Genomic DNA, 16,675 nt, shown 5'->3' with positions numbered 1-16,675 from the left:
CTATAGGATCTTTAGATATAAAATCTACTAACTTGCATAAGTCAATTTATGTTGATAAAGTGTATTGTAAATCTGTATGTAATTGTATGTTAAAATGCAAGCTTTTTGTAGCTTTTATAAAACAGCTTTTCACTGGAAAATGAAGGCAAAAAAATTAATGGGCATCACAGATATATCATATTCGATATATATATATATATATATATATATATATATATATATATATATATATATATATATATATATATATATTCGTGTTTTTCTAGGCTTTCTTGCGTTTATGAAATTGAATAAGCTTTAAAAACGTTTATGGGTTTTAAGCCACAGCATTTTGTATGAGATGTTTTAATTGATGTATATGAAAAATAAAATGAATAAACTCTTTTACTTCATTGTTATGGACGTGATATAATGTACATTATACCAACTATGTTGTAACCAAAACAAATCGCATGCAGCTAGGTTGCAACGTACGTTTAATTAAAATAACCCTACATGTTACCAAACAGCGCCACAAAAGAAAGGCCACTACCTAAAATTAATACAAAAAAGCTTCAAGTTATTTAATTAAACCGAGAGCTAGCTTCGTTGATTTTAAATGGGAGCGTGCCGTTGTGTCGAGTCTAGACTGTAGTGATGGGGAGTCGACTCCAAAAAGAGTCGATTCCTCGACTCTGAATAGCCCCAGAGTCGGGGTCGACTCCAGCACAGGAATCGACTCTCGGTGTCGACTCTGTTGTTGTGTCCGGAATCGCTCACTTTTTTACTGATTCTCGAATCCATAGCCTACATAATGCATGGCAGTCAAGTGCATAATGTCTATTGTTAAGTGCACTAAGCAAGGAGTGAACGAAATGAAGCGAGGAATTCGGACACTAACGAATCGCGTCAGAAAGCTGTCGCAGAAACTTTGTCACATGCATTTATGTAGCTTACTTTAGAAATACAGTACAGTCCAAAAGTTTGGAACCACTAAGATTTTTAATGTTTTTAAAAGAAGTTTCGTCTGCTCACCAAGGCTACATTTATTTAATTAAAAATACAGTAAAAAACAGTAATATTGTGAAATATTATTACAATTTAAAATAACTGTTTTCTATTTGAATATATTTCACAAAGTAATTTATTCCTGTGATGGCAAAGCTGAATTTTCAGCATCGTTACTCCAGTCTTCAGTGTCACATGATCCTTCAGAAATCACTCTAATATGCTGATCTGCTGCTCAAGAAACATTTAATGTGTAGGAAAAATAAATTAAGTGTGTAAGGACTGCCATCTCGGCTTATTTATGACCGTTTTGATGTACAGTAAATGGAGTCGAGGAGTCGATTCCATCAACTCCAACAGTGGGAGTCGGAGTCGACTCCAAAAAAACCTGGACTCGAACACCCCTACTAGACTGGTGTCGCTAGAGAGCGGGTGGGTGTGGCTGCGCTAACGGACTAGGCTCTTATTGGTTCGTCTCGTGTTCAGTGACGTGTTCGCGACCGTTGGCTACAGCGAAGTGAGCAAGCGCTAAATTCAAAATTTTCAAACAGCTGAGGAGCGCGTGGCGTGTGTGAAAGAGAAAGAGAGAGCGGAGAGACTTTTACTCGCTCACCAGACAAATAAAGAAGAAAAACAGAGAGGATTGTGTTTTAATTTAAGCTTGTTGTAGCATATATCAGGATGGACCCATTCACAGAGGTGAGTGCCCTTTGTGACAGCTTATTTGATCGTTAGATGATTAGGGAGGGTATTGATATAAAATAGTCCGCACCAACTGCCATTATTTTTACCTTTATTTAGCAATAAAGTTCTTTCTTCTGTCGTTACTTAATATTTTATTTACTAATTAAATCACGTTTTAGCCTATAACGTCGTTTTGCAGTTTTGTTTACGTTGTAACATTTGTGTAAAGCTAATGCTTCTCTACTAACGTTACTCGGTCATAATCTAGCATATAACGTTAATAAAGCCAGCATTACTTTTACCTGCTTGCAAAATAATTTAAACTTGCTGAAAAATGTGCATTGTGATCTTTTATTCATTTTTTTTTTTTTTTTTGTATTGTCATACTTGTCTCTGAATTTTACTTTTGTAATGTGTGTGACTTTAAATCTCTCAACATCTGTTACATCTTGTTGTTTTGTCTAATTTATTTGAGTACAGTTTCTTCTGTATCCACAGAGCCGATGTTAACTGACTGTAAATGTCAGTGCTGTACCTATTGTTTAAACATTTTCGTATCAAAATGCTAAGTATGCTCTGAATAAGGACTGTACTTTCAGTCTTTATGATATTTGCATTTAATGTCTTTATGCATTTAGATACCTTGCTTTATAATATATCATGTTTTTGAATAAGGAAATAAAGAATAGCTGTCAGGGCTGTGCCCATAACTTGGTTGAATACAGGAAGAATGGTTTGACTCAAGCCAATGGGATTGATCTGCTGGGTCACATGACAAAATTCCATGGACATGAAATCCTCACCAACTGAAATTTCCACTCATTCCCTGGGAGACGGCCAACCAACAGCCACACTCCAGGAATGTGTTTGGTCTTGCAGCAGAAACAGAGCTGTTAATCATGTGTGTGAGATGTTCTGCTAGAATGCGCTGCTGGTTTGTTCACACTTGGATGAACAGTGCAGATAAATGTGGCCTGTGCATGAAAAAGGGATCTGAAACTGTTGATTCTTGAATGTTTTTTTTTTTTTTTTTTTTTTGCCTTTATGTCCTGCGTATCATGTAGACATTTTAACATGAAATTAGTTGTTCATGCATACTTCAATTTTATGTGTTTTAAGTGGTCTATGTCTCTTTGTTTTATATATAAGCACTGTCAAATGGGTTATAGTAATATGAATCATTTTATTTTAATGCTAATATGTCATTTTGCTCTCTCAGAAACTGTTAGAGCGCACACGTGCTCGTAGAGAGAATTTGCAGAGGAAGATGGCGGAGAGACCAACGGCAGCCAACCGTCCAATGGCAAAAAGGACGAGGGAGCCACTTACAGATACAAACAGTGTCATAAGTGAGCCCACCATTGAAAAAGGTTTCATTTTGTTGATCTTTGTTCCCTTGTATTGACAGATGCACATCACACAGGGTTCCTACACAGTTTGGAAAAGTATGGAATTTGATTTGAGTAATTTCCAGGTCTGGAAATGTATGGAAAGCAGAGTATGAATATATAAATATTTGCATTTCCAGACTATTGCCCACATTTAGTTTTCTATAATAGAAAATTAAGAATTTATTGTCAGACATGACTGAATTAATTTAAGGTGCACTTTTGCGCTTTGGGTTTCTTCTCGTGATATTCTTTGCACTGTATTACAAAGCCTCTATTTCCTTTGCAGAAATAAAAAATATACAGACTTTCATGTGCACAGGCCATTTCACGGTATAGTTTCTTGGTCACCACAGATTGTTTTAAAAGCAGACCAAAGACTTTGAAATATGATGTACTACCCTAACAAATGCCAAATTTTGAACACTTTTTTTTTTTTTTTTTACAGTACCAGTCTTTTTTATAGACCCATGAACTTGGCAAATAGGGCAATTCACATAGTCAAATTGTGCGCCAGCCCTTTTTGTGTCATGATTTTCAGAGGATGTGTTAAATTGGACATTAGGACAATTGGACATTGATATTAGAGGTACTACCTTAAGGAAAGCCAATTTTTCGATCTCTCTTAATTCATGTGCATCCATGCTCTTGTTTTCTTCATAGTAAGATGGCAGTGATGCACAAAGGAAATAGGTTGTAGTAGCATATATATAAAACTGGAAATTGTAATGCTTAAGCATGCCAAAAAAAGATGTATGTTTCTCTTCAGACAGCGAATGACCCAGTATGAAGGACTTTTTTAGCAGTCAATTAAAGGCAAACTAAATGTGACTCATTTGACTCCATGAGGCTTTTCCACACCAGGATTTCTGTCCAGAAAGGTCCTGGCTGATCTGTGACTCATGCACGTAAAGGACATTTCTAATGTGAAGAGTGATAGTGCAGATGGAGGATGACTTAACTGTTGAAATATTTAAATCAGTCACATGGTAGAAAATCCACAGGAAGTAGGGAAATGACCTATTTACTTCCATCTCTACACCTGCTGACATAATCCACTGGAGTCTGTATTATGAAGAGTCAGATGTGCGACTAATTGTATGAAGTAGATTTCTAATGCATAATCTATGTAGGAAACCACAGCACTAAAGCATTTGCCTCTTAAATGACTGTAGTACAAAGAAATTGAGAATGAAATTGTAATCAAAGAAATTGCAATGCGTAAGCATGCAAAAAAAAAAAATGAGTCTGGAAAAGTATGTGATTTTGAAATGGAAAATGTGTAGGAACCCTGATCACAGATGTTACATTACTTGTGCTCTATATCCTAAATGTGTTTTCCCTCATTTTTGGACAGTACTTCCCTCCTCCAAGCCGTCCCCCTCAAAGCGTCGCTGTTCAGATGAAAATACTCTCCTTACTGGAGAAGAAAACAAGCAACCGGTGACCCTGCAGTCGACAGCTTCTGAGCCTATGACAGACAAGAAGCCACCCCTGGCACCAAGCAGTGTTCGTCCTGTGCCCGTGGAGCCTAGGTCTGCTCGTTTTACACCAGAACCAGAGGTGCTGCCCACTCGACCTCCTCCAGACACTGAAAAGATGGTGGTGTGCCCTCCACAGTCTCCAGCAAAAAGCACAGATACTGCAATGAAGCACACTGCTCTAGATGGAGCCAGAGAGACTCAGAAAGATGCACCAACCCCAGTCCCAACCAACATGAGATCTCGTCTGCAGAGACTGGCTGAACAGAGGCAGTACTGGGACTCAGAGGGTAGGCAACTCTCTCTGACCACCTGAATGCATAGAACCTAGTTACAGATTTATACAGTATTTGTAATGAGTTAAATGTGATTTGCCAAATATATTGGTTCAGGATGCTTAAAGGGACAGTTCAACCAAAAATGAAAATTCGATGTCATTTACTACCCCTCAAAATGTTCCAAACCTGTATACATTTTTTGTTCATTTGGAAGAACCAAGCAGATCTCGCCCCCCATTGACTGCCATAGTATTTTTTTCCTACTATGATAGTCAGTTGGGGCGAGATCTACTTGGTTACAAACATTCTTCCAAATATCTTCCTTTGTGTTCAGCAGAACAAAGAAATGTATGCAGGTTTGGAACAGATAATATGTTAACATCTAGATAAAGTGCAAGTACACAGTTAAAGGGTTAGTTCACCCAAAAATGAAAAGTTCACCCTCATGTCATTCCAAACCTGTAAGACTTTCTTTCAACTTTGGAACACAAATGAAGATATTTTTGATGAAATCTGAGTGATTTCTGTCGTTCCATAGACATCTGAAACTTAGACGCTTCATAAAGAGATCGTAAAACGAATTCATATGAATTGAGCTGTTTTAATCCAAAATTTTCTGAAGAGAAACGATCACTTCATATGAACAGACTGAATTTAGGCTTTTATTCTCATAAACATTTATCAACTCACACATCAGTTGTGGTAAGCCAACGGAAGCTCAAACATGTTTGCATGATGTGCAAAAACAAATAAGGTTCATTCCTCCAAAAGATGTAAATCTAGACAACATGTGATAATATATAATATATATATAATATATAATATAATATATGATAATGACGCTCGGGATAAGAAATTAACCATGTAGTAAACATTAAATTGTGCTTTCAGGGACCTCAGAAACAGTCCCAGAGAGCGTAGTCCTATCTCCTTTGAAGTCTCAGAAAGTGGATCTCCCTCCTGCTACTCCAGCAAACTCTGAGCTCCCCGTTGGAAGAAAGGGTAGGCTTGCAAACCTTGCCGCCACAATCGGCTCCTGGGAAGATGACCTTGCACACCCACCCACTCGCCGGGACAATACCCAAGCACAGCCTAGCACAACCTCTGTGCGCCCACCAGTCAGTACAGTGTCGAGTAACAGTGAACGACTTCAGTCTGCCCGGCCAGCTCCACACAAGCCTGTTGACAGCGGCCAGCAGGTGGGTCACGCCAACAACAGATTCTACTTTATGCTTTTCATTATGTAAGGTTTTATTTGGGTTGACAATTGTCTGAATGAATATCAGTGTATTATGGTGTTTTCACATAGATAAAAAGGTATAATGAGACTTTTTTTTGTTCTTATAGCCAACAGTTTATTCTCCAGTCAAGTCAACCAGATTGGTTCCCCCTAGTCCTCAGAAGACTGAGTTGCCTCAGCCCAGACTGGCTCAAGCAGTTCCATCTCCTGTTTCCAGCCCAGTGAAGAATTACTCCTCTAGCCCACTTAAATCTTTGACAGCATCTCCTTCTAGTCCCCATAGAGGTTACATCTCTCAGAGCCCCCTGAAGAACCAGGGCCCATCTAAGTTGAATTCTGGAGCAGCACTTAATTCAAGCCCTGCAAAACCAATTTTAACACCTAAACCCTCTTCTACTGCTGATGCTGCTGTGGTACCTCAGGGTCGTGAGAGGTTTACCAAGGACACAACACCCTTACAGCACAGAGGCCCAGCTGGAGCTTCCGGTCAGTGAAGTTCCTCTTCTACTCGTTGTCGTTTACACTGAAGTAAATGACTCATGAACTTATGTTTGCTTATGTTGACCTTTAGGAGGTGTCAAATCATTTTTGGAGCGTTTTGGAGAAAGGTGCCAGGAGCGTAACCAGAACTCTCCCTCCACATTAGGAAGTCAAGGCCACACACCGGCGGCTACTCCCTCTGCCACCTCTAAGTCCAGGCTGCTCCAAGACAGGCTGGGGGGTGCCCAGGCCACCTCCACCACGGCTGTCCTCACTCAGAAGCAGAAAATGGTATGCATTAACTATTTTTAAGTGCATGTTTGTAGAATTGTGTACTAAACATTAGCACTGTGTTTATTTATTTTATTTATTGTTAATAGGAGCGAGAGACAGAACTGGCACAAATTCGTAATAGATTTCAAAAAGGCAACATTTTCAGGAGTAAAGAGGATCTCAGTGAGGTCAAGAATGATCCTGAAAACAAGGTTTGCTGTCATGTTTGCTACTGCTGACACAATCTGAGATTAGTACATAATGATGTATAATGTATATTGTTAAAAAAAAGTTCTAGAAATATGTAATGTTTTTAATATCACAGTCTTCTTGTCTTATCTCTATTTAAAGGGATAGTTCACCCAAAAATTAAAATTACCCCATAACTCACCCCCATAACTATGAAGAAAGTCATATACACCTAGGATGGCTTGAGGGTGAGTAAATGATGGGGTAATTTTCATTTTTGGGTTAGCTATCTCTTTAATGTTTATTTTTTTTACTGATTTTTACCCTGTTCTTGCTATGAAAATAGGCATATAGCTGACATGGCATAGAACCAAATAAATAAACGCTGATATTGAAGAGCAATATTTAATACAACAGGCTTTTAGAGATATAAATGATCACTTTGTTTGAGATATTGATTTTTCCAGAAACCATTGAGCCTCTGTACTTTATAAACCCAGTACTTAATTTTAAGCAATGGATGGGAGGCCAGAGAACTTAATGTTTCCATTTCTTATCCTCAGGAAATTGAACTGTCTGTACAGAGTGAGACTTCTGTGCCACTGCATGATGATGAGCCTTCTTTACCAGTGGCCGAAGTACTCAACAGCCCTTCTAAATCTAGTGGAAAAGGTATTTTATTATATAATCCATATAATAATTTAATGCTGTGTTCTTCTAAAGCATCAGTCCACTGTTAAGTTAACAATTAATTACCTCTGCTGTGTTTTCATCGGCTTGATGAAACCGGTTTTGTTGCTGTAACACTGTTTATTGGAATATGAGTAGTCAAACAGATTCTGTCCTCTTTTAGAAATGGAGTGTGCTTTTCCAAGTCCTATAAAGAAAGTTGAATTCACAGAAGAGATGCCTACAATGAAAGAGCAAGAGGAAGTGAAAGGTATGTCTAAAAGACAGATGTAATGGATTGTAGATTATGCTGTTTTCTCTTTATATTAAGACATTATTTGCTTTAACAGTTTAAACTTTTGTTTTTATTTTAGTGACACAACTAATTATTTGCTTTTTATTTTACATTTATTATTATTATTTCTACATCCAGTTGTCACTGAAAAAATATGTAGGACTAGGTGATATTGAGTGCATTTACATGCACCCTCATAATGCGATTTATAATGGGATTTTGGCTATATTGCGATTAAACTTTACCTTGTGTAAACGCAATACTTTGATCAAAGGAATGTGATTAAGCTCATAATTGCATTAAACTATGCTGTGTACGCCGATTTTAATCACAATAAAAAGGAATGTAAACTCCTTAATCGCATTATTACCACTGACCAAAGTGCGCATGTGCATTTTGAAGATATTCAGTATACATATCTCCAGATGTATGCGTCAGTCAGACAAACCATTTCATTATATTTTCATGTTCAAATGAACACAAGGAAGTATATATTTATGTCTTTATATAGTTTTATATCTATTGTGAATGAATTCTAATTTAGATAGTATCTCTCTTAGTTTCGTTTTGATATTCACAAAAGCATTCTTAATTCTATTACCTCTGAAAGCATTGTGAATAAATATATTGTGAAAATTGTATATATTTCTAATTCCCATTACATGTTTTTGATAATGTACATTCTTGTTGTCATTGCAGAAGTAGAGGAAGTGCATGAGATTGAGATGAACGTGGATGGTTCTGTTAACTCTGAGGTGATAAATGAGCTGTTTGATGGAGTCCTGGAGGAAAGTGAGGACCAAAGTGATGAAGAGGATGAAGATGCTCTGAATATCTCCTCCATGTCTCTCCTTGCTCCACTTGCAGAGACCGTAGCAGCTGTGGTCAAGAGCCCAGAAAGAAAACCTATGGTGTGCCCTGAGGATGTTAAGTTATTAGTTAAACAGTGATAACAACAAATAATCTGATAAATAGTTGCATTTCACAATTTAACTTTATTTTGGTCCAGACATCGACTCCTGCCAGCTCATTCATTAAAAAGAGTTCCACCCCTGAGAATGTTTCCAGGCTCGGTAAGTTCCAAAGGACACGCGTGTTACGAGCTGGATCATCTGACAGCATCGATGTCATAGATGAGCAGCAAAACCAGAACCTTCTCTACAGGTGCGCATCTGCTCGTTGTCTCTCTTCAAGCAACATTTAAAATGATTTGTTCAGTATTATTTGAATAACCAGTTGTTTAATGAGTGGTTGTTTGATTTCAGCATTGATGCCTACAGATCCACAAGGGTCAAGACCGAGTCTGAGAGACCTCATGTTAAACAGGTAATCGTGAGGAAAGAGGATGTTTCGCAGAAGATGGAGGCGAATGGGAGCTCCAGTCTCATCAACATCAAGCAGAAAATGAAGGTCTGTTCAGTAGTTCGCTTATTACTGAATTTAGCAGATGCTTTTATCCGAAGCAAATAGGAGAACATAAGCAATTTGTCACAGAGCCAGCAATATTTGTAATATGCAGTGGCTGGTTTATTAGAAAGCTAGAAAAATAGGATTTGTATATGTAGAAAAAGACTTGCAATGTATATATTATGTGCTGGAACCTGGTAGTTTAACTTGCCTCATTTAGAAGCTGTTTGATCTAAAGGGAATATATGATGCCTTGTGTTCTCAGATGTTGACCAATGAGATGAACCTGCAGCAGACTGTGATCCATCAGGCTAGCCAGGCTCTCAACTGCTGCACAGATGAAGAACATGGGAAAGGATCTCAGGTGGAGGCTGAGGCTGAAAGACTGCTGCTTATTGCCAGTAAGAGATACTTTCCTTTTTGCACTACACAAATGAATATCAGAATTATTTCTTAGACTTGGAGTAATCACTTCTTTTGTTTGGCCTCAGCTGAAAGGAGGGTCGCCCTCAAGGCTGAGCTGGACCGACTAAAAGCAGAGGGTCCAACTGCCCAGAAGAAAAGCACAAGCAGTGCCCAGGTGGATATGGGTATACCTGCTTCTAAAGGGTCTATCTCACTACTGGAGCTGCGACTCCCTCTGAAGGCCGACTTTATCTGTTCTTCCGCCAACAAGCCTGGTAGGAAAGTTTCTGTGTTTATATATAGCTATTTTTTGTTTTGTATCTTCATGCCCAATCAGACACTTATTCGTGTCATAATTTTGATGCAAGATTGTGGAAACCATTACTTCTTTGTGATGATCCGTGCTGGAGCCGAGAACACAGTGGCGACTCCTCTAGCAAGCACACGCACTGGTCTAAGTGGCGATGCTTTGACCTTCACCACCAAATTCACTTTGTAAGTGTCCTTTCCTATCAAACCATTTTTGACATCCCTGTCACCTCAGTGTATTGTTTTTCATATTATTTTCCACAATGTGCAGGTCTGATGTCTCTAATGACTTTGAGATCGATATTGAGGTCTACTGTTTTGTAAGTACAGCTTTTTCATGTACTTTCAAGTGAAATGCATGTGTTTGAATACAAATAAAACCTTTATCAGAAAGATTTAGTAAATGTTTGTTTTTCTCTTAGGTTCAGAAACGGGAGCTGAACTCTGACAAGAGGAAAAAGCCCAACAAGTCAAAGGTAGACTCTTAGCCGTACTATATTACAGTGACATGGAAGTGTAGTGTGTAAAACTTTAACAGCTTACTAAGTTTTAATGAACGCTACTCTAAAGAGCAGCAGTCAGCGTGTCCAGATTCTCCTGAGGCATTTCCATGACATGGAAGCATGCTTGTTGGTATGCTGTTTCTAAATCATCACTTGCTGGTGTGCAGGCAGTGGATTAGATTTAAACAATCATTTTTAATGTCTAGCTTAGTCAGTCTAAACGCAGTGCACGGTGAAGGGTTTTTTTTATTCATTTGTTAACTAAAAAGGCCTTTTGTCTCAGTTTCAATATGACATTATAGCCATGTTTGTGTATAATAAGCTCTCATAAATATTGTTCACTATATTTTACACTGATATAAACTTATATCCCCAGGCTATCACACCAAAGAGGTTCCTCGCCATCTCTGTAAGTAGCCTATTTGCTTAAACCTCAACACATACTAACAGTCAAAAAATTTTAGTATATCTAGTAAAAATGGTAAAAACTGTAGAAATTAGAAAAGTTATTTTAAGTTGTAATAATATATTTAATCAAATGTCTTTGTCAGCATAAAAAAACCTCTTTAATTTTTTTTTTTTTTTTTTTTTTTTTTTTTTAAATCGCACCAACCCTAAACTTTTATGTAAATGCCATGAGTATTAACTTTATATAGTCTCCATTATTCCATATACCACTACAGTTACACTGTGATTATACAAAGAAACTCTGTCTTTCTTTAGAGGAGAAAATGATGTTCGAACCATGTTTTAAATGCATTGGCCAATAATCAGCAAAAATTGTAGACTGTTGTAAAACTATCAAAAATCTGTTTTCAAGGCCAAATTCATTCTTCCTCTGGGGAAAAAAAAAAAAATTCCAGGGGAGGAATTTTAAGGGATTCAATCTCTGCAACCTAGACTGCACCAAATCTCAAAGTTTCCCTTATAAAATTCTTCTCCCTTTGCCAAATAAAAACCATATAAATAAAGAAACCGAAGAGTCTGTAACTGTTTGTATAAGCCTGCAGTTCCTCATCTATCTGTAAACAATCATTTCACAACTTGCATGATTTGTCCTCTGTTCAACATGTGATATTGCAGTGCCATGTCATTCTTTTGTTTTAAACGATATCATTTTTGCCCTCTCCATTTATCTATTATAGAAGAGCAACCTCCAAACACCTGGTGAGTATTAATTAGCATTTCAGTTCAGTTAAACTAAAGTTTTTAACCGTTATTATTAAATGATTTATTTTGTGTATTTATTTTCAGTTATGGCTAGCCCCGGTGGTCCAAATGCAGTGCGCACCAGTAGCTTTGTACTCGTTGGATCGCACAAGCTAACTCTAGCCTCCATTGGGAAAAACAAATTCCCGTTGGAGAAGGTACTTTCCTCACTTTGCATCCTTCTCTATATCATCAACTCTTGCACAAATGACATGATACTAACACCACTAGTGAAACACTCTGAATGCAATGCTTGTGGGCGTCAGAGAGCGAGAGGTTTAACCACAGCACTAATGTTAACACCAGCCTAATACAGTTAACACTACTCTTGTTTTTCTTGCACAGTGCTGCCTTTTGCATACGCCAGACTCTTTCACATGCAGTCATTTCTCTCTTTTAGATCAAATATGAAAGGAGTGAAAGAGAGCTGCTCAGTGACATGTTTCGTGACAAGGTTCTATATTTGCTGTGTTTAGTAACACGGGTTGTTGTGTCCGAGTATTTGGCTAACAAGGCTTGGTGTCTTTTCAGTAATACTAATTGTCACTTTAAGTTGCTTACTTACAATTCTGTGTGCACATCAATGTCTTTGTATTTGGGTGTATTCTTTCAGGCAAATGTGTAGCCCCTAAATGTATCTCTCTCTCTCTTTCTCGCTGTAAATAATGCTAATGCTTAATGGATATGCTGATGTGCTCCAATTCTTAGTGTCCTATCTCGCTACAGGTACCTTTCCTTTGTCCTTTGGAGGGGCATGTTTACCTGAAAATGCATTGCGAGGTTGGCTCACGGATAGAGGAAAGGGGCTTCCTGGTGAGTCTTTATTATGAAAGTCTACAGAATAGTAAAACATAATTCTCATCTTTCCACTAAATATCCAGTCATTGCTGGATAAACTGGATCAGTAGATAACCAGAGCCCAGTTGTCCAAAAGCAATTGATCAGATTGGATCAAATCTTAAATGGTTTGTTCATAAGAAAAAGAAAAAAAAGGATTCTGAAAACGATTTAGATCACAAAATCCAATCTTGATTTTGATTGTCTGTTTGTAGTGATATCTTTGATCCAGATAATCAGGATTATAATGACCCCAGCAGAAGGGTGGATTTCAGGAACAAAAATGTAATAACTTTAAAACTGGTAAAAAAATCTATACTTCTATTTGTACATAGATTTTATATATATTTTTTGTATTTCTCTCTTGATTAGTTTAATTGTTAAGGTAATAAAGTAGAAGTAGACATTAGGCTATCTATTAAGCCTTTCAGTACAGAACAAAAAAAAGATTTTGGCACCATAAAATAATCCCCCCCAAACAGCCTTCAATATCAAACAAAAATAATATGTCATTTTAAGTGCTTTTTTTTTTTTTTTTAATCATTGTATATAAACTACACTGGCACAATCATCAGATGAACCAGTCAAAAATAGTTTCTAACAATTGCATCCCTTATTAATTTTATATTTGTTTTGTTGTGGGTCACATGAGGTACTATGTAAACCCAAAAAGGACATGGTGATCCGTGAGAAAAAATTACAAGATTCTAATGCTTTGTGTTCTCTTGCAAATGTTTTGCATTCACTATCAAAACTTTAGATTTTTTTTTTTTTTTTTGCAAATAAATGCAAAGTTTCTTGGGAATGCAAAACTAAAATTTATTTGTCCCTTAGAGTGTCTCCATAGGGGCCTGATTGTTTATTCTTCAAATAAAACACAGAGTGACCCCCACATTGACTCTTTTAACTGTTGTTTACATAGCTAGCAGCCCACATTCTGAAATGTTACCCTATTTGGAACATTAGTAATCTGAAAAGTGAGTGTCTGAATCAGGATGATTCAGCCCTATTTTGCTTTGAAAAACTGGCACAAAAGTAACCTGGATTATCTAATCTTGGATGGCAAAACATGGGTTTTTCAAATCTAGATAATTTTGATCCAGATTAAACTTTTTGAACAACTGGACCCTGGAGTTAAGCCAGTAGATGGTTTTGTGTGATGTTAGTGAGGTTATCTTTTATTTGCAGACTATGTTTGAGGATGTCAGTGGATTTGGAGCCTGGCACAGGAGGTGGTGTGTTCTTTCAGGATACTGCATCTCTTATTGGACCTACCCTGATGATGAAAAACGGAAGGTAGGCCTACTATAATGGTTTTGGGTTTTTAAGATGCTCTTTTACATGGCATTATAATAAACAGGTTGTTCCTCCTGCAGAATCCAATTGGTCGCATTAACCTTGCTAACTGTACCAGCCGTAAAGTGGAGCCGGCAAACAGAGAGTTCTGTGCTCGGCCCAATACCTTTGAGCTCATCACTGTGAGACCACAGAGAGAAGATGACAGAGAGACCCTGGTCAGCCAGTGCAAGGACACACTGTGTGTTACAAAGTAAGACCCAATTAACAATGTGAATTCATCAGCTTTGATGAAGATCAAGTCCTAAATCAAACATGCCTTTGTAATGTGCAGGAACTGGCTGAGTGCTGACACTAAGGACGAGAGGAATCTGTGGATGCAGAAGCTCAACCAGATCTTGGTGGACCTGCGCATGTGGCAGCCAGATTCATGCTACAAACCCATGTGAGCCTGCTCTCATCTGGCACCAAGGACCAAACGTATCCTGGTCTGACTTTTACATTGACTGCATACATATCTGATTTGGAAGTGCAATATGGCATCAGTTACAGAGCGTTTACAGATTTTACAAGTTCTTCATTATAAATTTGACAAAAGTCAAATGTATATACATAAAAGAATCAATAAAGCCATAAATGAAAAGACGTTTCAATTAAAGAACAAAATGTTTTGCCTTACAAGGGTATTCAGGTATATTCTAGGTATTTTATCTGTGTAAATGCATGGCTTCCTTAAAGACTAATGAAAGTTTGTTTGCTTTGTTAGACTGTTGATTTTTATATGTATATTTAAATGTCTTTTGCATGACTGCTGTCTGCTGAGAATACCTGCTGTATTCAGATTTCTCAGAATATTCAAGTTGAGCAACAAGACAGGATGCAGATTCCTAAATTTTTGAATGAACCACACACTTCACGTCACTGCTTTGTGGTGACACATTTGATTCATATACTAAGTTCAACTTCAAAAACCCATGATCTGTTTTATATTTTGTAAGCAAGGTATATTGGATGTCATAGGGATGACTTTAATTTTTTGCTGGTCAGTCATGGGAATTTTATTTGAATAACTAAAGGGTTTAGTAGGATTATGGAGTTCTAAAAATTAGCTTGAATTGAGAAATTTATATTTATTTATCTTTTTGTTTACTTTAAGTACACAGTGGAGAGCACACTTTGATAACCAAAGGGAATAGGGTTTTTCTTTTTTACTTTTAGAGTTTTTTTTTTTTACTACATTTATGGGCATTGTGGTTCAAACACTGCAGACATTTCAAAACACAATTAGATCCTTCCCTGTATCACAAAAGCTCTTCAGCTAAGTTTCTGCAATATCACTATGATATGAGCCTTCAAAAGAATACATGCAGACTGCATTTGCCATAAATATATTCCTTTATTGAAAAGACAAAAATGCCCCAACATTTTTTTTCCTTTGCTAGATGACTTGACAGTATTTGTGAGCTAAAATATTTATCATGCACATCCCCTATTTTCTGAGCTCTCTACACCACATGTATATTTTTGTTTTAATTTTATATGAACATTTTATAACTTTTTAAATTGTTACAACTTACTATATTAACTTGTATCCAAATGTGTTGAATAAGTGACATTTACAAAAGCTTTTTTTAATTGACACTAAATGTCATTGCCTTGACTAAAACAAATTTCTTAACCTTGTGATGCACAATATCAAAATGCAGCTCCTATCACTGTAGTAATCTTAAGGCACTTTAGTGTTATGGCTTAAATCGGCTGTTTTGTTTTGTGTGTTATAGTATCTTAAACACTCCAAATGTGGCTTCCATGTATCACACAGAGCTGCAGTTTAAATAAAACAAGCTTTTGACAACATACATGTCATCTGTTTCTTACTGTTTTTTTTTTTTTTCACTATTGTTGAAGTAAAAATATTTTATTTTAAAGTACCCTTGTGGTGAAAATCAAGTTTTTAATGTTGTTTATATGTCTGTGTTGTTTTTAATGTTTTAAGACAAACCATGCTCAAATTCATAAGTCAACACCATTGCTGAGTATTTTCTCTTTAAAACTGCAGTGAACCAAAGACAGTTTCAAAAATGCGGAACCGAAATCGCTGGTGTTTCTGACGTCACAAACTACCTTGTAACCAATCACATCAATGTGCTGGCGGGCTTTAGCATATCATTAGCTATGACTGCTCTGATGCAAGTAAGTCATGTAACATTAGCAACACATTATTAGCTGTTTGATAATGTAGTCAAGCAAAAGGCTAATTGTATTAATTACCATTATGTGTCCGACGTTGTAAAAAGTGATACCATTGTGCAGCGTTTACTTAAGTTGACCGAGTGGATACTGGAGCTCGTGATAGTGAGTGGAGGCGGGGCTAATTAGCATATTCATAGTTCTTTTGGTGATCAACAATGAGTTTTAAGGGATAAAATTGACTACAGGGGACTTTAAGAGACATGCCCATTTTATACCTTAATTAATATCTTGTTAAATACAGAATGAGTAACATGCTAAATGCTTGTCATTACTTAAAAGCATTTGCATTATTTATTAATACAATGACCTATTGAGCAGTTATTGTGAATTAAAACAAACTATTTAAAAGAGTTTTTGTAAATTGAAATAAAGCTAAATAAATATTACATGAACTTCAACTGGAACAAAAATTAGAAATACCTTGTCAGCAAACTGAAATTGAAGTTTAAAGGTGCTAAAGAGGATCTTTTCGTCGACTGAGAAACCAAAGAC

The 16,675-nt window shown here is 36.9% G+C and overlaps 1 protein-coding gene across 4 annotated transcripts; it reads left to right on the top strand.

Moving 5' to 3' along the window:
* Positions 1 to 1,467: 1,467 nt before the first annotated feature.
* Positions 1,468 to 15,787, top strand: anln (anillin, actin binding protein). 4 transcript variants are annotated; one of them, XM_048201477.1, is made up of 26 exons: positions 1,468 to 1,686; positions 2,891 to 3,041; positions 4,417 to 4,830; positions 5,710 to 6,017; positions 6,166 to 6,544; positions 6,630 to 6,829; positions 6,919 to 7,023; positions 7,564 to 7,672; positions 7,854 to 7,940; positions 8,664 to 8,875; positions 8,974 to 9,128; positions 9,230 to 9,374; positions 9,637 to 9,772; positions 9,863 to 10,051; positions 10,145 to 10,271; positions 10,357 to 10,405; positions 10,508 to 10,561; positions 10,656 to 10,718; positions 10,965 to 10,997; positions 11,734 to 11,755; positions 11,843 to 11,955; positions 12,198 to 12,251; positions 12,524 to 12,610; positions 13,823 to 13,930; positions 14,011 to 14,183; positions 14,265 to 15,787. In XM_048201477.1, exons 1-26 carry the CDS (start codon positions 1,669 to 1,671, stop codon positions 14,377 to 14,379), a joined length of 3,606 nt encoding a protein of 1,201 aa, XP_048057434.1. In that variant the 5' UTR covers positions 1,468 to 1,668; the 3' UTR covers positions 14,380 to 15,787. The 4 variants fall into 4 exon arrangements, with proteins under 4 accessions (XP_048057434.1, XP_048057436.1, XP_048057435.1 ...); XM_048201479.1 differs by lacking the exon at positions 10,656 to 10,718 and having other exon boundaries at positions 1,469 to 1,686; XM_048201478.1 differs by lacking the exon at positions 12,198 to 12,251 and having other exon boundaries at positions 1,469 to 1,686.
* Positions 15,788 to 16,675: the final 888 nt, after the last annotated feature.

Source organism: Megalobrama amblycephala, linkage group LG9 (genome assembly GCF_018812025.1).
Source record: "Megalobrama amblycephala isolate DHTTF-2021 linkage group LG9, ASM1881202v1, whole genome shotgun sequence".
Classification (NCBI taxonomy): Eukaryota; Metazoa; Chordata; class Actinopteri; order Cypriniformes; family Xenocyprididae; genus Megalobrama; species Megalobrama amblycephala.
This window is presented reverse-complemented; position numbering and strand designations above follow the sequence as displayed.

Bases quoted from the DNA above. Each gene is read 5' to 3' on its own strand.
- anln (XM_048201477.1), top strand. The intron at 6,545-6,629 runs GTCAGTGAAGTT...GTTGACCTTTAG, and splicing joins AGGCCCAGCTGGAGCTTCCG to GAGGTGTCAAATCATTTTTG. The intron at 7,941-8,663 runs GTATGTCTAAAA...TTGTCATTGCAG, and splicing joins AGAGCAAGAGGAAGTGAAAG to AAGTAGAGGAAGTGCATGAG.